A 24,592-nucleotide genomic window follows, 5' to 3' on the forward strand; every position below is an offset into this window, starting at 1 on the left:
GGGTTTGAATTGGTATTCAATGAAAATTAAGTTCTGTTAAGATCTGCCCTCTTTCCGCTAAATGTTCTGCAGACTTCTACACACATTTAAGGGGCATCAGTAAAGGTCAATTTTTTTTAATTATTAAAAAAAATGGGATAAGCTATTACCCCCCCCCCCCCCCCCCCCCCAGTTTTAGAACTTAAGCCGAGTACCTTAACTCGTTTAACGTCTAAGATGCAGCTAAGCTAATAACCAGAGGCTATTGCTCTGTCAACAATTAGCCATTTCTGAAAAGATTTCCTGGCAGAACAGCAGAGGGGAGTATTGTACCCACTTAATTGATGCTTTCACAGAGTTAGTCTCTTATACTGAATGCGTATTATAGGTATATGCAGTCGCTGTGCACTGCTTTTGGAGTGATTACTTCATAATCAGCCATGGACACAGCTTGTCAGTGAAACAGAAGTACGAGCATGCAGTCGTTTCCCTTTTCCTCTTGCATATACGACGGAGGACTGCGCAGACATGGTTATGCCTTAACGCAGGAGGTCTGGCTGCACCCGTAAGAAGGCCTTACCTCTGTCTCTGGACATGACAGGTGGTTGTTTTGGCCTGGAATGGGTCAGGAGCCAAGATCTCCACGAGACCTGCCGTATGTGCCTATTAACTGAAAGGGTGGAGCGAAGGAGAGACTGAACTCCACCTCTGCAAATATGTGCTCTCTCCCTCTCCTCCCCCTCTTTCTCGCTGGAATGCTCCTGTAAGGAAGTCCTGTAACTCTGCTTGTCCTCACTGGAGCAGATGAGGGGCTGTGGGCGCTTTCCGAAACAGCCGTTGAAACTTCTGGGTCCGGTCCGGGTCCGGTCCAGGACCGGAATCAGGTGGCTCATTCTTAGCGCTTGTTTTTTTGGGGGTTCGGGACACTGGATGGTGAGAGTGTGAAGTCACAATCAAGAAAATCCTCTGGGGAGGAAAAAGTCAGGTAGGTGGGGGGGGGATAAAGCAGCACCATGTCAAACAAGGCTGCTGCAAGTGAGCCTCACACATCAAATAAATGGGAGCTTGCTAAAAGATGAGAGAAACTCGAACAATGTATATGCCAAGAATATATAGGCGTAAATAATACGGAAAATGATTTGGTTGACATATCGTGCAATATATAAATATTTCTGTTATATAATAGTGTAAGTGCATACTGTATCTTTAATATTAAAAGTTTTATATATATATATATATATATATATGATCTATGCATCTCAGCTCAGTCAGAAACAAGCCTCTTGAATGTTAGCTGTCTTGTTACTTGTTTATGTTGAATCTCACGTTCCTTGCCGTACATTTTCAGCTTTTCCATGCCATTACTTTTGCATTTGTAAGGTAGCGTAGCCTTCCCATTGCTTCTGAAAGTGTTCCTGTGATGACTGACACAAGAACTGGAACTGCAAGATAAGCTTCACAGTGTGGTGCTGTTTGTTTTGAAATTTGTAATAAATAAACTGATGCTGTCGGTCAAGCAAGCAGAACGATATGGGCTGACGTTGGGGAGGGAAGGGTTATTGACATTTGCAGGGATCTTTTGCCGTTAATCGTCACAGATGTGAAGAGGTGACTGTACTCTTAACCAGTTTATATACTTGGCCGTAATAGTGGGATGAAGGTGGTATGTTCAGTAGACAGGAAGGTAAGGTCTGGGGGGGCGTGAAAACTCGAGGCTCTTCTGTGGAGATGGACACCCCCAAACTGCTGGCACAGGGCTGGCGCACAGCCTCACCACCCCGTGTGTCACCAGGACAACTTCCGCAAGGAACCAGGATGAAGAAAAGGAGGGTAGAAGAGGACAACCACACCCTCATCGCTATGGAGATGCCAGCAGAGCAGAGCTATGGCAGCATGGAAGCTGGGGTGAGTTCACCCATCTGCCACTGGCATCCTGTTTGCAGAGGTGAAGGACGAGAAATCCATTAGGGCCATGATTAAAGGCGGCATGAGCGATGACAAGTTAACAGTCACTCCCTTGAAGTTCTCACCAGAATGTGACCTTTCTCTCACCCCTCAGACTGCATCTCAGAATGAAAATATAGCATTTTCCTGCAACATCAATCCTGGCCACTACGATTAACATGATCATTGCCAGTCTGGTTCAGCAATTTGTAGTTTCACCAATGTGGGAAAATTGACTGGTGTATCTATGCCAGATATACAAAATGTCAGCATGTCAATTTTCAGGCACCTAACAGCGGTGCTTATCAATGTGTCCATCTCCCTTTCCAGGGCCGGTCCAGTCCTACACACAGCAACACATTCAGCGATGGCACCACCCCAGTCGGTGAGCACTACTGCCTGCACTCCAATGAGCTTCCTGTAGCCCCCATTGCCTCTTTAAGCTGGAAGATGTGACAGCTCTATGTTTACAGACTTTGTGTTGGTGTGGGAGGAGCACCGGACACAGCTAACAGATGGACTGGCAGACAGGAAGAGTCCCCAAATCTCAGACTCCGATGGCCAATCACGCGAGAACTTCCTGTCTAGACTACAGGCGTCGGGGATTCTTCAAGAAAAGGTAGAGAGTGCTTATGGGTAGGAGGGCATGGGTCAAGGGTCAATCGCTATTTAATGCTCATCATGCCTCTGTTCAGGATATCTGAAGTAACATAACTATGTAAATATTTGAACAGTATTGACTCCAATGAGTAGGGTTGTCCATGACATGTATTAGTGTTAACTTTAAGTTTAGGGTAATAGTTGTTCACAACCACTTAGACTCACTGAATGTCAGAACTTTACATTGTACTTGTGTTTATAATTACTGAAAAACAGTAATTATGGAGCTTTTGCACTGCCACCTGGAACCGAGCCATACCCAGCCCATTCTGCGAACTGACAGTTTTCCACTGCGAAATATGACAGTAATACCCGACCCGTACCCATGCAGTAAGCAGGGCGGAATGTGTGCCTAAACCAAGCTGGACAGGTGACCACCATCTCATTCGTCAAAACGCACGGAGACAGCATGGATTACCTTTAGGACCGGACTGCGTATTCTATATATTATTCATTATCACTAATATCACACATCGAGATGTATTAATACATTCCCGATAACTCTACATTCCGTCTTTAAAAAGTATGACACACAGTGAAATAACAGTATAATAATTGTACTTGCTGATAGTAAATCATGATGTGAACCGTGAATAAGTGGCTCTCGGGTTTTACGTCGCTGTCGCTCCCCAAACCCGACGACGCCTTCACTGAGCCCCCCCATCTGCAGTGGAAAACAGAAGTGAGCTGGAACCAGCTGTAACTAGGCTGTCTTCGCGGTACAGCTCGGGCATACGTCACTTCCAGCATGTCAGTGGAAAAACACCATTAGATGATAACATAATGAAAAATAATCGTATTGCTGAGAATAATAACAATTGTTTTAATTAAGTCGTATCTGTGCCATATCTGGCTACCTGTCTCACCTATGCATCCTTCTGCCTTTTAGAGGGTCGTGGACCAGGAACAGACACAAATCACCTATTTGCTTCTCAGCGCCCCTTGGAGTGTCTTATGCTATTATGCAGAGGAAATTAGCCTTAGGGTGCCCCTAGAGGTCAGTCTGTTGTATGACACTCCTTACAAAACTGACCCAGAAACACCCACTAAAAATTACTGTACTGTATTTTTCATACAGCAGTCACATGACTTTGTTTTTTTGTGGCACTGTAACATGATATATTATAATTATGTTTTGTTAAAATGCATGAAAATAGTCCCTATGTCTCCGACCAGGATAGGCAATTTCAGTATGGACAGTTTAAAAATGGTATCACTTGTGTAGATTTTCAGCCATGATTGGCTTAGAAAAATATGTTTAGATATAAATATGACAGACATATTCATGCCAAAGTGATGGGTCTTATGCAGGACGTCTCACACACAAGCCTGCACGGATCAGAAAAGATCTTAAAGAAGCTGTCTATCCCAAACCTCATGATTGAGGAGGTTCCCAGCCCACCAAGACATTTCTACACCTGTCAGTTTCGCACCAACAAGCTCAAGAGGTGAAGTGTGTGCACTGTATCTAAGTGCGTGTGCTGTAAGTGTGCACTGTATCTAAGTGCGTTTGCTGTAAGTGTGCACTGTATCTAAGTGCGTGTGCTGTAAGTGTGCACTGTATCTAAGTGCGTGTGCTGTAAGTGTGCACTGTATCTAAGTGCGAGTGCTGTACGTGTGCATGATTTGTGTGTATGATATGTGTTTGCACTGCATGTGTGTAAAAATTGTGTGTACATACTTGCATTGTATGTGTACCTACTGCAAGTGTGTATGTACTGTTTTGTTAGTGCAGAGTAAGTATCTACACACTGTATGAGTGTGAGTCTGAGTGTGAATACGGCATTCCCTCTTTATGGTGAACTGTGACCGCTGTGTCAGACAGAACGCACCTGTGTTTGCAGTCAAGGTGTTGTCAGGAACCGGGGCAACTGGCAAACATGCCACACTGCCATATACGCACTGGCCCATACTGGGAAGGATTCACGCACATGTGATAATGAGTCATTCCTGGAGTTCCACGTTACAGTTTTCTTTGTTTTGTCTCAGCAATCCATATCATTATGCACAGTGTCAACGTGAATTTGAACCTTTCTGCAGGTTTCTGGGGAGTGACAACAAAGAGACCTTCTTCAAGGCGACCCAGAGACACCAGATTGTGAGTCTGCTTCTCTCTGATGGCCTGCTTTTCTCTCCATCTGACTGCCTGCTTTTGTCTACTCCTCTTTTTGTCTGTTTGCCTGTGTCCTTCTGTCTGTTTGTCTGTCTGTCTGTCTGTCCATCCTTCTGTCTGTCTGTCTGTCTGCCTGCCTGCCTGCCTGCCTGCCTTTCTTGATGGTCTGCCTGCCTTTGTCCTTTTTTCTGTCTGCCTATCTGCAGCCCCTTTCAGACGTGAAATTTTCTAGACAGAAAAGGAGCTATATGTGTGAAGGTAAATCCGAATCAGTACCCGACTGTTTTGGTAAACCTGTCTACAACTATGGCTAAACATACAAACTGTTTAAGAGTACAGGTACCCCTTGTCATTAGCGAAGATCCCCGCAAATGTGAGGATCCCCGCAAACGGAGCTAATCGGTAAACAAAATATTCATATAACTTTAAAATTGTATAACAATGCTTCAGAATGTTAATCAGCGAGTTTTCTCACACACACGATAGACTGCGATTGCTCTATCACAGAGGAATGCACAAATACACAGCACACGCATCAGTGTGATTGCTTGTCATCTAGAACTGAATGAGCGCAGTGGGTGGTTCTACGACTAATTGCTTGCTATTGCTACTCACTGGAGGTTTCTCAAACGATAGATGTTAGAGAAAGAGCAGACAGGACTAGTAAAGTCAGACTGCTTGTACAGTTCAATATACTATTTATTATTTATTTTCTTCTTGCAACGTCAGTAATAAATTTATCGAGATGATAAGACTTGAACTCTGTCATCATTTTTCAAAGTTTCCTCAGAACGAGGACAAAATTAACTGGTCTTGGGCATAAAACTTCCAGCCTGAAAATGAGTCACACTTTGAGGCTGCACCTATGTGAAAGGGCGGCTCCAGGAGATGTGCGGACCTGATTCTCCAGACAATGCCAATAGAGTTTGAGACAGGTCACATGGACAGGTCACATGGACAGGTCACACTCCATCCCAGTAATATTACATGCTGCATGGGCAAACTAAAGATTATACTCATGCGTGATCCCCTAAAACAGGATAAGAACACTGATATTTTCATTAAGTTTAGTACTTAGTACTGTTTATATTGCTAATTTTGACACACAGTGTATTCTGCATAACTGCCACACTGCGAAACTGTACTTCATAGCTTAGCATGTCATACCAAAGCTCAGCTTTTGTTACATGCTGCACCTTACATAACCGCTTAGAGATCTCACTATTTAATGCACTGTCTCACTTTGGTTACAACTAGTTTGTCTCGACAACTAGAACATATATATTTCCGATTTGCAGTATTTCAGTAGAGTTTTGTTTATTACCCGATACCTGTATTTTCTTTTATGTTTACTTTATCTAATTATTTAATGTTTATTGTCTTGTTTGTACTGGAGAGAAACGTCAAGACAAATTCCTTGTGTCACCTTACTTGGCCTATAAAACTAATTCTGATTTCTGATGTGGGAAAATGGCTTGTGTCTCTCTGTCTGTCTGTCTCTCCGTCTGTCTGTCTCTCCGTCTGTCTGTCTCTCTGTCTGTCTGTGTCTATCTGTTTTTTTGTCTGTCTGTCTCTCTGTCACATCAATAAAGTTCTCTCTCCCACTATATGTGAAGCTGTATGAGATTCTGGCTCGGACCCCATATGGGTTGATAAACAGAGGAGAAGTGGGGGTCGACAGGTTGGTCAGCGAGAAGGTCTTTACTGCTGCATACCCCCTGCATGAGGTGAGACCCCCGCCCAAGATAATCTTTATAACACATAGGCAATTTACAGCATCTCCCCCCACCGTCAAACCTTACATCCATCTGGTCTGCTGGGGAACATGGACCTGCTGAAAGTCTCTCTGTTGCACTGCCGCGCTTCAGGGTCCATTTGAGGTGGCAGGAGAGCCAATGGTGCCACAGTCACTGGGCCTGAGGCAGATTCTGTACCAATACTGGGCCCGCTGGGCTTGCTGGAGACGCTATCAGCCCCTCGACCATGTCCGCGAGTACTTTGGAGAGAAGATTGCTCTCTACTTCGCCTGGTTGGGTATGGAACTTATGCCCTCCTCTGTGACTCCCTGCAGTATAGACACTTAAGAGCACATTTCTGAAAAAATGATTTTCAACTGGATCTTCATGTGAGGAATACTGTGTGGGGGGTATTTGCTGTCATTGAGGTCCTTGCCGTTCCTCCGCTGCAGGATTCTACACGAGTTGGCTGCTGCCTGCTGCTGTTGTGGGATTACTCATCTTCCTGTTCGGGATCTGGCTGATGAGCGTAGATGTGCCAGTGTGAGTGGGCAGGGGTCAGCTTTGCTAACACTGTTAAAACTTTGCAGACGCCCGCTGGCAGTGATACAGAAGAATTCACAGGAGCAACACAAAGCCCTTATTCAGAACTATTTACAGGGTATACGGAAGATGGTGTCTCCAGGAAAAGTACACAGAGAAAAACCACGTCACAGCCTTTAGTACACATGGGCTGCAGTTCTCAGTGAGAGGCCAGTGCTTCTGTATTCTTGTGCCTGACATGGCTTCCTGTGCCTTGCAGAATGGAGGTCTGTGGCAGTGGGGATACCTACGTTATGTGTCCACTTTGCAACATCTGCTCCCAATGGAACCTGTCCAGCATCTGTGTCACCTTCAAGGTTAGTGCACGACTTCTCTGTTCATGAGCATGAGGCACACGCTGGCCTGTCCAATCTCAGACTGACTGTGTCTCTACTCCCTGAAGTTGGGCATACTCTTTGACCATGGTGGCACGGTGTTCTTCAGCATCTTCATGTCCCTGTGGGCCATCACCTTCCTGGAGTACTGGAAACGCACGAGCGCAGTGTTGGCCCATCGCTGGGACTGCTCTGAGTTTGAGGAGATTGAGGTAATGAGAAGAAGAGAAAGAGGGAAGCAGGACTTCAGCGCACGCAGAAAGAGGGAAGCAGGACTTCAGCGCATGCAGAAAGAGGGAAGCAGGACTTCAGCGCATGCAGAAAGAGGGAAGCAGGACTTTAGCGCATGCAGAAAGAGGGAAGCAGGACTTCAGCGCATGCAGAAAGAGGGAAGCAGGACTTCAGCGCATGCAAAAAAAGGGAAGCAGGAATTCAGCGCATGCAAAAAGAGGGAAGCAGGACTTTAGCACATGCAGAAAGAGGGAAGCAGGGCTTTAGCGCATGCAGAAAGAGGGAAGCAGGGCTTTAGTGAATGCATAAAGAGGGAAGCAGGACTTTAGCGCATGCAGAAAGCTGCTGTAGACTGATGCCTGGTACCCTGTTGGGTGGGTGCATGTAATAGGAAACTGTGGACCTCACCCAACTGCAGGAAAAATTCTTTGTTCTAGCTAAGCTTTACTTGAGATGGGAAAATTGCAGCAACTCTTCTGTCAACCCATTTTATCTAGCATGATCTAAAAGCATGATGAGAATTGTGTGGATTTATCATCATTACTTAGGAGTCAAAACACTGGACGCCATGAGATTCCTGAGGACCACAAATCTCTTTACTTTTTTACGAGCCAGGAACGCCCAAGGCCAGAATTCACCGCTATGGCGCCCATGACCATACGCAATCCCATTACAGGCGCCGAGGAGCCCTACTTTCCAGAGAGGCGCCGGTTCAACCGCACAATAACAAGCTGCATGGTCATCATTGTTATGGTGAGATGCTGTTTGTGCGACATCATCACTGTGGTAAAATGGCTACCAAGGGCAGAGGCAGTCTCAATTGTGTCAGTGGCTAACAGACCCTCCTTTGATATGCTTCATGGCTGCCAGGTCACACTGTGCTCTCCCAGGGCTCACCACGGTCACTTTTTGTCCCTCTCAGTTGGCTATAGTCCTGATTTTCCTGATGGCCATAATCCTGTACAGGACCATAGTCAGCATCATCATCTATGGGTCCAGTAATCCCTTCTTCATCTTCGCTGTGAGTTATCCAGCCTTCCTAAGTCTAATTGATCTAATTGAGTCTAATCGAGTCCTTTGAAAATCCAACCCTTGCCGTGGTTCTCGTTATGTGCTCCCCCTACAGGCCGGGAGGATAGCGAGTCTCACTGGCTCTGTGCTCAACTTGGCAGTGATCCTGCTGTTATCCAGGCTCTACACTTACCTGGCCCAAGTTCTGACTCGTTGGGGTGCGAAGAACAAACTCCAGAAATTCTGCTTATTTTGGCATCAAACCTATAAATTCTTAATAGATTTTTTTGGTGTCGATGGAAACACTTCTCTGGTTATATAGTTTAATATTTTTGTTCCTGGTTGTTTACGTACATGGGCTGAATGTGCAGCTCCTGGTTTCCTTTTCTGCTTCAACACATTTATCTTTTTTTCCATATTAGAGATGCACCGCACTCAGACTGAGTATGAAGATGCATTCATTCTGAAGGTCTTCATTTTCCAGTTTGTCAACTTCTACTCTTCACCCATCTACATTGCTTTTTTCAAGGGCAGGTCAGTCCACCACACTAGGACATGGCCGACTTATGGTCTCCTCCGGATATTTGACCCAGTCCGACCAGCATGTTAGTCCGGTCAAGATATCTCCCAGCTTCCTATGACTGATTTATCCATTGAATATGGACAACCACAGAGTACAGCAAGAAGGACGTTGAGTCCTGTCATCCCCCTTGTAGACTTCACCGGGCTGCAAATTTCCAGACACACCAACGCCTGTATAATGTCCTGAGTGTCACATTGAAAGCTAAACAGTTGTGTGAAATTTTGGAGACCTTTCTCACACCAGTGATTATAGCGAGGGACAAAATAAGCACGACTCTCACAAAGTTTCCTCTCATTCACAGGTTTGTTGGTTATCCTGGCAACTACTACACATTCCTGGGATTTCGTAATGAGGACGTGAGCTCCGACTTCTATCTGTTCCATGTTCAGTGTGCAAGATTTGTGTGACTGTATATTTGTGACTCTCATGACTAGCGTGCTTAGGCCATGTGATTCCCATACTGTCTGCAGTGCGGTGCAGGAGGCTGCCTTATTGAGCTGGCCCAGGAGTTGTTGGTTATAATGGTGGGCAAGCAGGTCATCAACAATATCCAGGAGTTTCTTCTTCCGTGAGTACTGTCTCCTCGGCCAACAGCTAAACCACCTCCACCCACACCACCCACCTCCACCCACACCACCCGCCTCCACACACCGTTAACAGCCGTGCCGTTAGTTTTGTTATCTGTTTTACACATTTCCAATTACACACTATGTGGACAAAAACATTGGAACGCATGCCCATTCCACTTACAAGAATTTGCATGACATCCCACTCTAAATCCATAGGCGTCAGTATGGAGTTGGTCCCCCCTTTTGCAGCTATAACAGGTGCCACTCTTCTGGGAAGCCTTTCCACGAGATTTTGGAGTGTGTCTGTGGGGATTTTTGCCAATTCATCCAGAAGAGCATTTGTGAGGTCAGGCGCTGCTGTTGGACGTGAAGGCCTGACTCGCTGTTTCCGTTCTAGCTCATCCCAAAGGTGGGGTTGAGGTCAGGGCTCAGTGTGGGTCAGTCAAGTTCTTCCACACCAAAATCTCCCAACCATGCCTTCATGGACAATGGTTTGGGTACTGGGGCACAGTCATGCTGGAACAGAAAAGGGCCTTCCCCAAATCGTTCCCACAAAGTTGGAAGCATTGAATTGTCCAAATTAAGAGTGCCCTTCACTGGAACTAAGGCGTCTAGCCCAACCCATGAAAAACAACCTCATACTATTATCCCTCCTCCACCAAACTTTTCAGTCAGCACAATGCAGTCAGGCGGGTAATGCTCTCCTGGCATCCACCAAACCCAGACTCGTCCATCAGACTGCAAGAAAGAGAAGCATGATTTGTCACTCCACAGAACACATTTCCACTGCTCCAGAGTCCAGTGGCAGTGTGCTTTACGCCACTCCGTCCAACATTTGGCATCACGCTTGGCAATGTGAGGCTTGCATGCAGCTGCTCGGCCATGGAAGCCCATTCCGTGAAGGTCCCGGTACATGGTTTTTGTACAGGGATTAATGCCAGAGAAAGTTTGGAACTTTGCCGTTATTGAGTCAACGGAATGTGAGCAACTTTTACACACTATGCGCCTCAGCACTCGGTGACCCTGCTCTGTTACTTTACGTGGTCTGACACTTTGTGGCTCTGTTTGTCTTTCCTAAATGCTTCTACTTGGCGATAATACCACTAACAGTTCACAATGCAATATCTAGCAGGAAGAAAATTTCACACACTGACTTATTGCAAAGGTGGCATCCTATGACAATACTGTGCTTGAATTCACTCAGCTCTTCAGAATGACCCATTCTTTCATAAATGTTTGTCAACCTGACTGCATGGCCAGCTGGTCCATTTTATACACCTCTGGCAATGGGTCTGAATGAAGCCCATGAATTCAATGATTCAGAAGTGTGTCCCAATACTGTTGACCGGATAGTGTACATTCACACGGCTTCTGTTTTGTGCTTTATCTACGGTCCCTTAACTCTGTGTAGAAAGCTGCAGACCTGGTGGCAAAACCGGAAGCTCCATCACCATGGAGAAAATGATATGGAGGGCGAGAGGAGCCTGAATAAAGAAATACCTACACCGTGGGAAAAAGACTACCAGCTATTGGTGTGCGAGGGATTGTTCGAAGAGTATCTGGAGATGGGTGAGTGGCAGTCTGAAATAATGTAGGAAAGTGTACTGCAGTGAATCTGTGTGACGCAGATTGACATTATGATGCAATGAGACATCATGATGTATTGTGACATGGATAATGTGACGCAGTTAGTTAATGATGCAGTGAAATGTTGCAATATAGTATGGCATGAACAGCGTGATACAGAGAAACGATGCAGTGTGGCATGGACAGCATGATGCTGTGAGGTGTCATGTTGTTGTGAAATGTGAAGCAGTGTGATATATAGTGTTCTGCAATAAGACATCGTGATGCAGTAAAATGTGAGGCAGTGTGACCTGGACAGTGCAATGCAGTGAGCCGTAATGTTGTGAAATGTGAGGCAGTGCAACATGGACAGTGTGATTCAGTTGGACGTTTTAGGGAATGGAAGACGGTTTGATGCTGTGACATGTGATGTAGTGAGACGTCAAAATGCAGTAAATTATGAAGCAGTGTGACTTGGACAGTGTGACTCAGTGAGACGGTGATGGAGTGTCTGTCTGACTCTTGCAGTGCTTCAATTTGGCTTCATCACCATATTTGTGGCCGCCTGCCCTCTGGCTCCCCTCTTTGCATTGCTGAACAACTGGGTGGAGGTGCGTCTGGATGCACAGAAGTTTGTGTGTGAGTACCGGCGGCCAGTGGTGGAGCGTGCCCAGGACATCGGGATCTGGTTCACCATCCTGCACATCATCTGCCACCTGGCAGTCATCAGCAACGTGAGACACTGTCGCACGTCTACTTGCCGCTGTGGGCTTCGTGCTGCTTTTTACAGTAGAGGGGAATTGTTGCCATGGTAACGGCTGTTTCCATTGTTTCCACGGCAGGCCTTCCTTATCGCTTTCACATCCGACTTCCTGCCACGCCTGTACTACAGATACACCAATGATGGGAGCTTAGAGGGCTACATCAACTCCACTCTGGCTATAGCTCCGCTGAGCTACACCCAGAACCAAACTCTGTGCAGGTAGACTGCACCCCCCCCCCCCTTTCCCAGCATAAAATGTCAGGCTTTGTGTCAGCAGAGACTCCACACCTACTGACCAGTATTACCAGTGCTACAGCATCAGCTGCTGCTGCTCTCCAGTGCCTGCACATTTCTAAGAACTCTCTCTGGTTTCTAAAACACCCAGGTACCGAGGCTATAGGGACTCCCAAGGACATTTCCTGCCTGAATACTTCCACCTTCTGGCCATACGTCTGGGTTTTGTCATCATTTTTGAAGTCAGTTTAATTTTGATAAAAAGCAATCGAATGTACCACTGGTGTTAGATTATGTTGTTCTGTGGAAATGCAGCATCTATCTTTCTAAAGACTAGTAAAGCGAGTCTCCCCACCTCTTTCTTCCACAGCATGTTGTATTCTTTGTTGCCCGTTTGATCGACATGATGGTTCCAGACATTCCAGAGGAGGTGGAGGTCAAAATAAAAAGGGAGCACTACATGGCCAAAGAGGCGCTGGCTGAGAACCAGGTGAGACGGGCACTCCCACACGATACCCACATCACTCCCACACGATACCCGCATCACTCCCACGCGATACCCGCATCACTCCCACGCGATACCCGCATCACTCCCACGCGATACCCGCATCACTCCCACGCGATACCCGCATCACTCCCACATAATGCCCATGCCACACCCAAACAATGCCCATACCACACCCATACGTTGTCCGTACCATACCTGCACAATGCCCATTCCTCACCCATATGATGCCCGCATCACACCCACACGATGCCCTCACAATACCCTTCTTTCCCCCATGCATTCTTGTACTGTTTTCTTGTCTTCTGTTGCCCATGTGAGGAACAAAGATGTATAGCAAACTGTCAAAAGCCTAAAATTGCTCCTTTCTCTCTATCCTCTTTTCTCTCTCATTCTGTAGTCCCTGGGCAAGAAATTAGTCTCAGAGGAGATGCAAGAACTAGCACAGACCTTGAGGCACCGATGTAAGGACTATGAGCCCTCCTCAGCCACGCTGCCCTCTGCTTCCGAAGATCATGGCCAACCTTCTATCTGACTTCTAACCCCAGGTTCTCAATCGATCAATACATATTTGAACTTCGAAGGCGATCCCCGCAGAGTCAAATCAAAGGTCACTTTCTGTGGATATGCAAACAAAACTTTTTTCAGGACCTGCCAAGAAGGACCCCCTGCCGCCCAGCTGGGGCATGTATATTATGTGGTGGGACCTCACTGGCTTAACAGCACCCCCTAGAATTATTACAGAGGCAAGCTTTGTTATGATTCATTGGGTCCTGTTTACGTTTTGGCTGACGGTATCTTCCCACGCACCCTGTTCAGGTTTACATCAAGCCTGAATTTTTGATGTAAGGTTTACATCAGACCTGAGAAGAATGTTAGTTTATACTAAGGGCACTTAATCTTAAAAAGTAATATTGATCATCTAATATACACGCCATATTTATAATATATATTATAATATATATTAATCTGCCTTTGCTTCTGTCTTAGTTATTTTGTACCCATGGCACAAAAGTTTAAAAATAATTCTTTATTACATGTGAAAGTTTTCCATCCATTTCTCACCAGCATGAGCTGTTCTTGTCTGGGGTTTCCTGTTCATTTTGGTACCTGGGTGCAGATCACTGGACTTCTCACCTCGGGACCGTAGGTGAAGGAAGACAGGTTTTCATCGTTAGATAAGAATGAGGACACAGTACCGCAGGCTCATCACTTGAGGCCTGTCATTATAGAAATATTACAACAAGTTAATCAACTGTTTCATTTCAGAAGTTTAGGCTACACCCATACAGAAATAATAAATGTACTTTTTAAAAGTCAGTTATGGTTAAATTGTTATTCACAATTCATACAATTCACAATTGTTATTCATCTACTCATATGCTATGAATCTGCATTTGTATGAGCTTCTACAATTTTTTTTAATCCAATTTTGTTTTTAGCCAATAAACTGTTTGCGCTTCACGTTTGACTTGCTTATCGTTCATTCACACAGAATAAATATTTTGATAAAGGTTCACAGTAACACTGAGCATTATTATTATTTAGAAACGAATAAAAACGAAGCAAATATTTTTAGAAAATCAAATGATGTGTCCAGTGGAGTCTGACATTTGCGGGACCGATTTTAAAATAATCTCGCAATAATAAAGATGTAATCATTTTCAGTAAGACATATCCATGTATGAAAATAATGTAAATGTCCATCCATCCATTTTCCAAACCGCTTATCCTACTGGGTCGCGGGGGGTCCGGAGCCTATCCCGGAAGCAATGGGCACGAGGCAGGGAACAACCCAGGACGGGGGGCCAGCCCATCACAGGGCACACTCACACACCATTCAGTCACACAAGCACACCTATGGGCAATTTAGCAACACCAATCAGCCTCAGCATGTTTTTGGACTGTGGGGGGAAACCGGAGTACCCGGAGGAAACCCCACGACGACATGGGGAGAACATGCAAACTCCACACACATGTGACCCAGGCGGAGACTCGAACCCGGGTCCCAGAGGTGTGAGGCAACAGTGCTAACCACTGCACCACCATGCCGCCCCCTAATGTAAATGTAAATAAGACAAATCCATGCATTTCCATGTTTAGATTACAGTTTCACAAAAACATTAAATATAACTGATTCATGATAAAATATTTATCTGATAAAGGACTACAGTCTTTATATCTATTTAATATTGCCGATATCGCGCGCCCACCCCCATCCCCCTTATTTCAGACGCCCCTGGCTGTGTTTAGTGTCATTCGCCTGAACAAATCATACATGCATTCTTTATCCGATTCACTTAATCAAGTCGGAAGTCAAATAATATGTGTATCTTGTTTGCTGGACACTTATTATATTGAAACCAATTATTCAAAAGTATTATTTCATAACACTTCCCGTGTGTCATCCCTGCGCGACACAGGGTGCGCACGCGCGGGAATCCTGAGCGCCAGAGCGCGCACATGCGCGTATTTACGGCGGAGCTCCGTAGGGTAAGAGGCTGTGTTTCGGATTAGAGTTAGGGAACTACTTGTTGTTTATTTTGTAGACGCCGAATTTAATTTTACTTCATTCGATGGGATATCGCATGCGGTGAGTCGTCTTGTTGTTGTCAGGTAGTTAGTTCACAGATTTGCGGTGAATAGGCAACTTCGGAGTAGAGAGGCTTTAGCCGGACCGATTCGGGGCGGGTCGACGTTCTCTATTCAGCCAGTAGATAAGGCGCCTTTATTAGCACCTATAAATTTGCAGTCGGTTGTTATGATTATTTCATAATGTGTCACCAGTACGTATAATCTGCCGTCTCTCTTTGTAATTATACGTATACCCTTTAAAATCACCGTCACGCTTAGCTCCCCAAAGGTACAACAGCGCAGCTTTCCTGTGGGCCGAGTCGTCGGCCTGCGCAGAAAGACTGTGTTTCTACCAGGCAGTCGAGTGAGCGCCGTTTTACGGTTCTGTGTCGTGTCCCTGACAGTTTGAGTACTGGCTTCTGGACGACGAACTAGCCGGGCAGGGATGCCCCCGGTGGCGGAGGCCGAGGGGAGGCCGGGGGGGCTGTCGCGGGCCGACTGCCTGTGCCCCATCTGCCTGGATATCTTCCTGGAGCCGGTGACGCTGCCCTGCAGCCACACCTTCTGCAAGCCCTGCTTCCTTGAGACGGTGGACAAAGCCAACCTGAGCTGTCCCCTGTGCCGTAAACGCGTGTCCAGCTGGGCGCGTCTGCACAGCCGCAACAAGACGCTGGTCAACGCGGAGCTGTGGAGCCGTGTGCAGGAGGCCTTCCCCGCACAGTGTGAGCAGCGGCTCAGTGGCGGGGACGCGGGGGATATGGCAGGTGCGGCCCCCCTGGCACTGGCACATCAGCGGCATCAAAATGCTTACTGTTAGACTGACTGACATCCATATTTTTCCACATGATAAAGTGACTCAAGCCTTTGCCTAAAACCTGCATCCATACCTGCATCCATTCACACTTGTGCTGTTATTTATGGTAACACTGTAGTTAAATGAACTGAATGTATAACTGTCCGGTTTGCTGTCCTGTTGGTGTAGCACCAGCCGTCAGTAGCAAACCAAGAGTGAGCCAGCCTGGAGAACTGCGTAAGGAGTATGAAGACCAGATGAGCCGGGTGAGGGGTGTGCGTGTGTGCGTAAGTGTGAGGGAGAGGGAGAGAGAGAGAGAGAGAGAGAGAGAGAGAAAAAGTCTTGTGAATGGCTCCAGACTTTTAGGAGTTGACAAACACCATCCAATCATGCCTGAAAGCATACTTCAGGTGTAGATGAAACATTAAAGTTAATTTAAGCTTCTGAGGTTCAACAAGTACAGCACAGTGCTAATGATACAAAGGTTGTGGGTTTGAATCCCAGGGGACATGCACAAATGGTAACCTTTCCTTCTATTACAAGTCGCATTAGATAAACATGTCGGGTACTTGATGATGACATTATTTGAATAGTAAGTGTCAGGTGTTAATCGGCCAGTGCTTGTTCTACTTGAAAGACATGAGTTTCCCTGTGGGTAACTTGCATAGTGAGCAGAGTTTCCACCCTACCTGCTACGACCTAGCTGGCTGCAGAGAAGCAGGCACTAGAGGAGGCGGAGCAGGCGGCCAGCGAGCAGTACATCCAGCGACTTCTGGCCGAGGACGAGGAGCATTCGGCAGAGGAGTGGAGAAGGCAGGAGGAGAAACAGCTGGAGGATGACGAGAAGCTGGCCAGGATGCTGAGCATGGAGCTGGTAGCTGGGGTGGGGGTGCGTTGGGACAGGTTTGGCGCGGCTTGTAAAATCTTCGTTTGCCTAAATACACGGGGGGGGGGTGTCTTCAGAATTCCAGCCCAGAACCTGAAGCTCAAAAACAGGTGCGGTCAACGAGGAAGATATCGGCCAAGAAAATTACAAACACAGGAGACATAGAGAGGTGAGGCCATGTAGATTGTGTATGTGTGTGAGACACACACACAGTGTGAATGCATGACTGTTTATGTCTTAGGTTCTGATGTCTGATTTGTAGGTTTTTGCAGCCACTTGCACAGATGGGTCCCATCAGCAGTTCTGCTAAAATGGTAGGTTACATTCTGATTTCAGTCCTGAACACTGTGCCTTAGAGCTTTCTGCATGTGTGGCTGCTTGATGTGTCGGAAATGTCTCATTGTGGTACAAAGGAGCGATCTAGGCTGGATGTGTATGGGTGGAATGAGGCTGAGAGGGGAGAACCAGACACTCGAGTCTCCCGGCCGGAACAGAACGACAGCACTGCAGCAGCTTCCTGGATGGAGCAAGACGGAGACTCGGGAGATCCTGGGATCATGTGGGTAAGAGAGCAGCCCCCTGGCAAAAGAAAGAGCGCCGAGGTCGGACCTGAGGCTGCAGACAGCCTTGCCAGAAAGAGGCCCTGCCACCCCAACTTTCTGGTGGACCTGGAGGAGAAGCTGCAGAGCCAGCAGCAACAAGAGGAGGAAGATTGGCAGCTGGCCTTGAGACTGCAGCAGCAGCTGGACCGCGAAGAGGCCCTCCGGGTTGTGAACCGGCGCAAGGGCTCCCCCGACCAGTACCAGCTCCGTCAGCGTCCCAGCAATGTCCCAGCGGACCCCGCCAGCAGAGGGCGCTCTCATTCTGTACCGGAACAGAAGCAGGAGAAGCCGAGAGTGAGGCAGCGAGGATCTAGCTGTGGGCCCCCCCGGGCCCAGAGGGGGGAGCATGCCTCGGAGTCCCCCCTCCCTGTAGTACACAAGGCCTGCAAACAGAGCACCCTGACTGAGATGTTCCCTCCCCTGAACAGTTGAGCCCCGAGAAGCCCTGACTCTGCAGTGTCATGCTGTTCATACCCTTTTGCCTATTGATTTCTTAGTATAACCTTTTTTTTTAAAAAACAAAAAAATGAATGTAATATTGCAGTTGTTAAATAAAAGGAAGTATTGGTTTATTTTGCGCCATGTGTGTAATGTTGACTGCGCCATGTGTCTAACATGTCCAAATTATTTTTTGGTTTTGCTGTGGGATATCTTTTATTTAGGTTTCTGTTGTCCTGTAGAGGGCGCTGCTAATTTTTTTTGTACTTAGTCTCAGTCCGTGTTTGCAGGACATCTGTGGTGCGTCATACTGATTTGCTGGCAGCCAGTGCTGACTGTGTTTTCTATTGATTTTAGCTCTGACCCTCATATAAAACAATTCATTTAGTGCATTGTCCTGACACTTTCTTGGTTAGAGTATGGTCACTAATTCATCTGTTGTTCAGTAAGGTTGTGCTGCTTTTTGCATTAAAGGCTGTATGATGTGTCGTGGCATCAATGTCAGCTGAAGGAAGCACTATGCCGCATTGTGACTAGTTTGCCCCAAAAGTGGCCTGTGGAGGATTTGTAGTTTTTCCCAGTTAGGTTAAGACTCATAGGCTGAAGCAGTGTGACTTGTGGTTCTCTGAATAAGCACATGGGCTGCGATGCTGCGTCTTCCTCGTGTCATTGTCCCTTGTGCCTGGTCACAGTTTCCCCACCCTGCCCACGTCCTCGGTATGGATGCTAATATTATCTCGTGAAGGAAATATGGAAATGAAACAGACTATTTTTGCTGCCGTGTACCCCCTCTCCCAGAGAAACAGAGGAAATATTAATGGTAGTGCGCTGATGATTACACTCCCTAAGGGGGAAGTAGGACATTCTAGAAAATCTGCCTGTTTGTGCCAACAACTGGCCTGTGCATCTGTCATCACTGTTGTGGTTTGTGCATTTTCTGTGTGATTTAGTTTGACAGCAGCCCGGGAGGGTCACATGTAATAACCAAAACAGCCATATTTGGTCAAGTGTCCAGTGTAGCTTTCCATTTTTTCTCACATTCTGGTGACATATGACTTGGTCATGTGATAGCCTCTTCCTGCTAGCTTTTTCTCATGCAGTCGAAAGAAATGCTGTTAACAGAAAGGGATAAATCATGAGCTATTTCCTTGTAACAGTTTTCTGGGAAGGCATCTGGTATTTGCTGTGATTGTTTCACAAACACTTTTCTCAAGGTGGCGCAGCTGTCCATGATGGCCTATGTAAGGAGTTTGATGCAGTAATAAAATTGAATTAGCGTTACAGGGCTCATACACTGGCCACCAGCAAAGCTTAATACTGAAGTGGGGGCTGGAGTGTGTGTCCCATGCATTTTACAGATGTACAGACCCTGTGTGGTTCCTCTTCTCAGTCCCAAAATAATCCTAAAAGCACCCTGTCAGAAGAGGAATTATCCTGCCGCTCATTTCCAACGAATACTCATAGAACATGAAAAACATTTCGTAATCTTGTGTTTTACTTTTTGGATCCTTAAAGATGTAGTGGAATGAGTTGATCAGAAATGCGATTGGAGGCAAGCTGTGTGTGTGGGGGAGTGTGTGTGTGTGGGGGAGTGTGTGTGGACAGTATTTAGGATCAGAAGCTTCCTCATCCCTCTCAGTACACACACTTCGTCAGACACCGCAAAGCGATTCTGCCCATTTTCTGTTCAGGTAGGTGCTTTTACACTTCATCTTTGTAATGCCTTTTAAGATAATTTATTCGGCATTGCGTATCACTTTTATACAGTACTGTTCAAAGGTCGTAGACAGTCAAAAATGTTTAAAGCTATTTATGTGAGTATTAAGTGCACATTTGTGCACAGAACAAAAAAATCAATTTAACATAAGTAATGTGCATATTAAGACTTGACACGATAAAAACGAATAAGAATTTTTTTCTCATCCAAAAAGTCACTGATATCGAGTTGGATGGCTAGATGAACATCGCTTCAGTTCTCAAACCTCTCCTCAGTGGCACCTCAGCCATTCCATATATTTATTAAACTCCACCACCAGCTCACTTAATTAATTTCTTAAATTAGTTTAAGGAAAGCCAGTAGGATATTGATTAGCTATGCGAAGGGTTGCTGGTTGTCGAGTCAAAAAACACATGGGCTGTTTTGATTGGTTGCGGCAAATTCTGGGGTGAATTGGGTTGAAGTATTGGAATAGCTAAGCTGACACACTTTGACAGGCATAACATCATAGTTTTACACCAACATGAAGATCAGTTAAACATCATTTTGAAGTTTGACATGAAGTACAGTTATGTCGGGTATGAAGTGTGCCCAAGTGGGAAGTTTACTCCATCCCTGCTTCTTGCAGGAATGTGCGTCGGCCGCTGCTCCAGGATTGTGGGCTGGTCCCTGGTTCCCATGTCAGTCTTGTCTATGCTGATCAACACCCTGCTGCTGTTCCCTGACCTAAAGGCACGGTTCCTGCTGGAGGGTCATGTGACTCCTGAGGCGACCTGGAGTACAGGCATCTGGGCATCTGGGTTCCTGGTGAGGGCCTGCTGTGTGTGTTTGTGTGATTTAATCTTAATGTGTTTGCTTCTATAGGATTAATGGTCTCTTTCCCTGTCTCTTTTGTCCTGCGTATGTAAGTCTCTTGCTGTATCTCACTGTGTGTGTGCCTGTGTGTCTCTTCCCAAAGGTTCTTGTTGCGGCTAGAAGCTTCATATCCAACAGTCTACAGAGGAGTTGCTGTGGTTTCAGAATAGAGGTTAGCTGATCTCATGACATTCGGGCCCTGCTGGTAGTGTGTGTGTGTGTGTGTGTGTGTGTGTGTGTTTTGGTAATCTCTGCGTGTTATTACACATCTGTGCAGATGATGTGGCAGATTGGGACATCCGCCATAGCAGTGGTTGCAGCAGGAATCTGCTTCCTGATCAGCAGCGCAGGACTGGCATGTGGTCCCCTCTGTCTTCACAATAGCACTGAGGGGCTGACCTGGGATCAGCCACTGAAGAAACTGATACGCAGGTGTGCGCTGCCTTCTCTCCCACACACAAACACACTCAGTAACCACAAACCGGATTAGCTAGGGATGTCTTTGCAGATGTGTATGTGTATAAATCTGTGTGTGTGTGTGTGTGTAGGGGCAGCCCTTACTTCCCCATCCAGGCGTGGCAAACACTGACCTGCGAGGAGCCCAGCGGCGTGGTCCCATGGAACGCAGTGCTCTTCTCAGTTCTCATGGCAACCAGTGGCATCCAGGTGCTGCTGTGCGCCACACAAACACTCAACGCTCTACTGGGCATGCTCTGTGGACAAGGCTTTTGCAGGAACAAGGTATGATGGGCATGCCCATGTGTGTCTGTAGGAAGGTGACTCAATGTGGGACACCCCCTCCCCCCACTGCTGGATGGCATGAGTTGGTGTGAGGCTGCGCTGTAATGTGACATTATTCTGAGAATTGCTTATTAAAATTGCTCTGTTGATGTCCAATCAAACATAGCTTTTCAAATGTCTGTGAAGATTCTCAGTCTTCCTGGCGAATCTGTCCAGTGATTGAGTCATGCAACTGGACTTCTCTCTTGAAAGGTAGAAATGTTTGTTGGATGAGCGGTGAAACGTTTCTACCTTTCAAGACAGAAGTCCAGTCGCATGACTCAGCCACCCAGCTTTTAAAATGTTTTACCTTCGAATCATCGTAAAGAATTGAGCATTGAGTTCACTTGATTGGGCAATTAATAAAAGTAAAGAAATGTGATTGGCTACCAGTGAGTATCATTCATCAGTTAGTCTCCCCTCTGTTGTGGTAACAAGAACAGACTTTTGCCCAACTCTCCACACCAGAAAATCCTCACTCTTTTTCACCCTTGATCTGAGTGCTAATACCAGGGTCTGTAAACAAAAGCTTCTCTCCTACTACAGGTTAGCCCAGCCTGAGGACAGAGTTGGGGGAAGGGAGCCAAGCTTCTGCATCAGCATGGAACAGCTAAGCAGCAGCACATGCCATGAACGGGGACTTTCTGAGGTGGAAAAGAGGAACAGGAAGTGCAGACTAGTTAGTGAATAGAAAGAGCGCCATCTAGTGACTGGTGAGATAAGTGTCATTCTGCGGTATGTATTTCTGGACTCCACTGGTTCCTTCTTCCCGGAGATCTGCAGCTCACGTTCTTCATCTTTGGACATTTCCGTTAAGTTTTCTGAGGTCACTTTTCTCTTTAAATTATATATTTTCAAGATTTTTGTAGTCCTTCTCCTGTGGTCAGCACAGAAGTTATTAGGAAATAATTATATATTTATCCTTCTTATTATGAAATATTTATTATTCTTATTGTGATATATTAAACATTAAGTGATTTTGCTTCCCTTGTTTTTCAGCTGTTTATCTGCAATGAATGCAATGTTGCTGTATTCACTTTGTATTTCACTATATTACGTCTTGCTTCTCCATCACTCTCTTACATGAGAGAAATGCATTATGCTGCTGATGCTTCTCACTGGTGATCTTGTGCGGCTGTGGAGCTAAACTAAGTAATGACAGTGATAGTATGGAAGTCATGGGAAATGTGGCTGCGATGCAGTTGGCCTGTGGAAAGTTGGCTGTTCCTGAATGCAGCAGTCGGTGTTCGGATGCTAACAGAATGACTGAACATGGCAGAGCAGCCTCGAGGTTCCCCTGAACCTATGACCAGCGTAACAGATTTGAAGATGGGTGGATGGATCTCTTTCCACGACCCAAATACTCTTTCGTTTCCTCTTCCCTTGTGCTAATACCAGTTGCCACAGTAAAACGCACCTCCACTCCCGGTCCCAAATAAGGCAGCTGCTACTTCCGCCCATCTCCAGGTCATGGAATCTTCCGATGGCTGATCCATCATAGTCCATGATTCGCAAGAAATGATGACCACCTACTGCAAGATAAAACCTTATGGTTTTCCTTCCTTTGCCCCAGACCGCACAGCTCAGCAGAGGGAGGCAGGTTCAGCCAGACGCATCAGCAAGGCTGCACTGCCCTCCCTGCAGGACGTTTACTAACGAGAGTGCAGAAACAGAGCTGTAAAAAGACACATTACCCATTCAGCCACACTGAGTCACAAAGAGAGTAAGGACAGTGTAGGACAATATACACTGTTCAAAATAGTACAGATAGTTCAAAATAGTCTCGCAACACTCACGAGAGATGCAACCCGCCAAACAACTACCTCTTCAGCAGGCTGAGGTCTGAAAAGCACTTCTGCTGTCTCTCACTGAGAACTGAGAGGCTCGGAAGGAGCTTCTAGCATCCAGCCATCAGATTATTCAATACGCCTGCAACACTGATGATTTAGCACTCGCTCTCTGCATATGCACGATGCACTTTATTTCAGCCATCCTCCTTATCTCTGATCTTTTTTTCTTTTATTTTTCTGCATAACGTTTGGTTCCTTATTCATATTTATTGTCATCATTATTGTTTCACTGTTTTATTTCTATTACTTGTTTTTATTATGGAAGAGCTGATGGCTTTCCATCTCACTGCAGCACATAGTCTCACTGTATACCTTGAATATGACAAATAAAAAAATCCTTGAATACAAAACTTTAGATGGAGCATCATGACCCCCCCTCCCCCATTATCCTTATTTTGAGGGGGGGGGTGTCCAGTGCATGCAGAATCAGCATTTTTGATCCCCAGACCCATTTCAAGAGCATCTTAAGGACAACACCCCAGACCCGCTTAATTAACCTCGGACATCTGGTTGCCATGACGACAGGCCCCCTCCCCAGTAGCTTGATGTCATTTCTATGCACTGGGAACATGCTGGCTTAAACATTGCATCAAATACACGATGACCAATGCCACACAAAAGTCGCTAAATAAATGTCTGCGTGGGTAATTTCCTTGAACCGTTATCTTTGGAATCTAGATAAACTGTGATGTTAAACATGTGAAACGACAACAGAAGATCAATAACCAGCACCCAGCATCCGGTATTTCTGACTTGGAAGACAGATATAAGCTGGGTCCTGCAACAGCTTGCACTGAATAAGCAGGTGGTGTTTTCTTTAGACAAATATGGATTTCCTTTTTGTTCCCCGGGAGACAGTTTTATGTTCAATAAACAAAATGTATTTTTAGAATGTTATTTCCTTCTTTTTGTCCCATTTCTTTCTTTTAGATGTAAACATCCATTATTAACAGATTCAAGATGCAATTTCAGGTTCTGCTTCAGTGCTAACTAATAACTGCATGAATGTGATGACTATCATTATCAAGAATTGCCCTGCAGTGGGTCCTACTGTACTTTTGTGCTGTCATCCATCATTGGGGGTGTCATTACCGCTCTTGTTCCATGTGTATTGAGTTGCCCTGTTTCTCCCCCAGTCCAAAGACTTGCAATTAAGCAAACTGGAATCCCTACAGGTGGGAAAGGTAGAGTGATTCCTAAAACATTCAGAACATAACTGGATTGGTCTGGGTTGGGGCCCCAATGTGATATGCTTTCGTCAGGCCCATAATCTCTACCAGCACCCC

At 46.0% G+C, this 24,592-nt stretch overlaps 3 protein-coding genes across 7 annotated transcripts; all 3 read left to right on the plus strand.

The window, feature by feature from the left end:
* Positions 1 to 718: 718 nt before the first annotated feature.
* ano7 (anoctamin 7) lies at positions 719 to 14,275 on the plus strand. Of its 3 annotated transcripts, XM_048980143.1 has the most exons (24): positions 719 to 964; positions 1,772 to 1,884; positions 2,254 to 2,308; positions 2,397 to 2,542; positions 3,473 to 3,580; positions 3,895 to 4,031; positions 4,624 to 4,681; positions 6,289 to 6,423; positions 6,565 to 6,730; positions 6,885 to 6,975; positions 7,235 to 7,331; positions 7,418 to 7,561; positions 8,196 to 8,333; positions 8,503 to 8,601; positions 8,707 to 8,809; positions 9,014 to 9,125; positions 9,476 to 9,530; positions 9,645 to 9,742; positions 11,155 to 11,312; positions 11,838 to 12,043; positions 12,152 to 12,291; positions 12,458 to 12,548; positions 12,677 to 12,796; positions 13,212 to 14,275. In XM_048980143.1, the coding sequence occupies exons 2-24, from the start codon at positions 1,795 to 1,797 to the stop codon at positions 13,344 to 13,346; spliced, it is 2,682 nt and encodes an 893-aa protein (XP_048836100.1). In that variant the 5' UTR covers positions 719 to 964; positions 1,772 to 1,794; the 3' UTR covers positions 13,347 to 14,275. The 3 variants fall into 3 exon arrangements, with proteins under 3 accessions (XP_048836100.1, XP_048836098.1, XP_048836099.1); XM_048980141.1 differs by lacking the exon at positions 719 to 964 and having other exon boundaries at positions 1,350 to 1,884; XM_048980142.1 differs by lacking the exon at positions 719 to 964 and having other exon boundaries at positions 1,350 to 1,884; positions 6,313 to 6,423.
* A 969-nt stretch (positions 14,276 to 15,244) lies between these two features.
* Positions 15,245 to 18,238, plus strand: rnf168 (ring finger protein 168). 2 transcript variants are annotated; one of them, XM_048980152.1, is made up of 7 exons: positions 15,245 to 15,404; positions 15,790 to 16,149; positions 16,368 to 16,444; positions 16,882 to 17,067; positions 17,142 to 17,233; positions 17,327 to 17,378; positions 17,478 to 18,238. In XM_048980152.1, the coding sequence occupies exons 2-7, from the start codon at positions 15,831 to 15,833 to the stop codon at positions 18,096 to 18,098; spliced, it is 1,347 nt and encodes a 448-aa protein (XP_048836109.1). In that variant the 5' UTR covers positions 15,245 to 15,404; positions 15,790 to 15,830; the 3' UTR covers positions 18,099 to 18,238. The 2 variants fall into 2 exon arrangements, with proteins under 2 accessions (XP_048836109.1, XP_048836110.1); XM_048980153.1 differs by having other exon boundaries at positions 16,882 to 17,052.
* A 152-nt stretch (positions 18,239 to 18,390) lies between these two features.
* LOC125711349 (transmembrane 4 L6 family member 1) lies at positions 18,391 to 24,125 on the plus strand. 2 transcript variants are annotated; one of them, XM_048980157.1, is made up of 6 exons: positions 18,391 to 19,795; positions 20,450 to 20,628; positions 20,780 to 20,848; positions 20,954 to 21,108; positions 21,225 to 21,417; positions 22,003 to 24,124. In XM_048980157.1, the coding sequence occupies exons 2-6, from the start codon at positions 20,452 to 20,454 to the stop codon at positions 22,015 to 22,017; spliced, it is 609 nt and encodes a 202-aa protein (XP_048836114.1). In that variant the 5' UTR covers positions 18,391 to 19,795; positions 20,450 to 20,451; the 3' UTR covers positions 22,018 to 24,124. The 2 variants fall into 2 exon arrangements, with proteins under 2 accessions (XP_048836114.1, XP_048836113.1); XM_048980156.1 differs by lacking the exon at positions 18,391 to 19,795 and having other exon boundaries at positions 20,360 to 20,628; positions 22,003 to 24,125.
* The last annotated feature ends 467 nt before the right edge of the window (positions 24,126 to 24,592 follow it).

This window comes from Brienomyrus brachyistius, chromosome 17 (assembly GCF_023856365.1).
Source record: "Brienomyrus brachyistius isolate T26 chromosome 17, BBRACH_0.4, whole genome shotgun sequence".
NCBI classification, from domain to species: Eukaryota; Metazoa; Chordata; class Actinopteri; order Osteoglossiformes; family Mormyridae; genus Brienomyrus; species Brienomyrus brachyistius.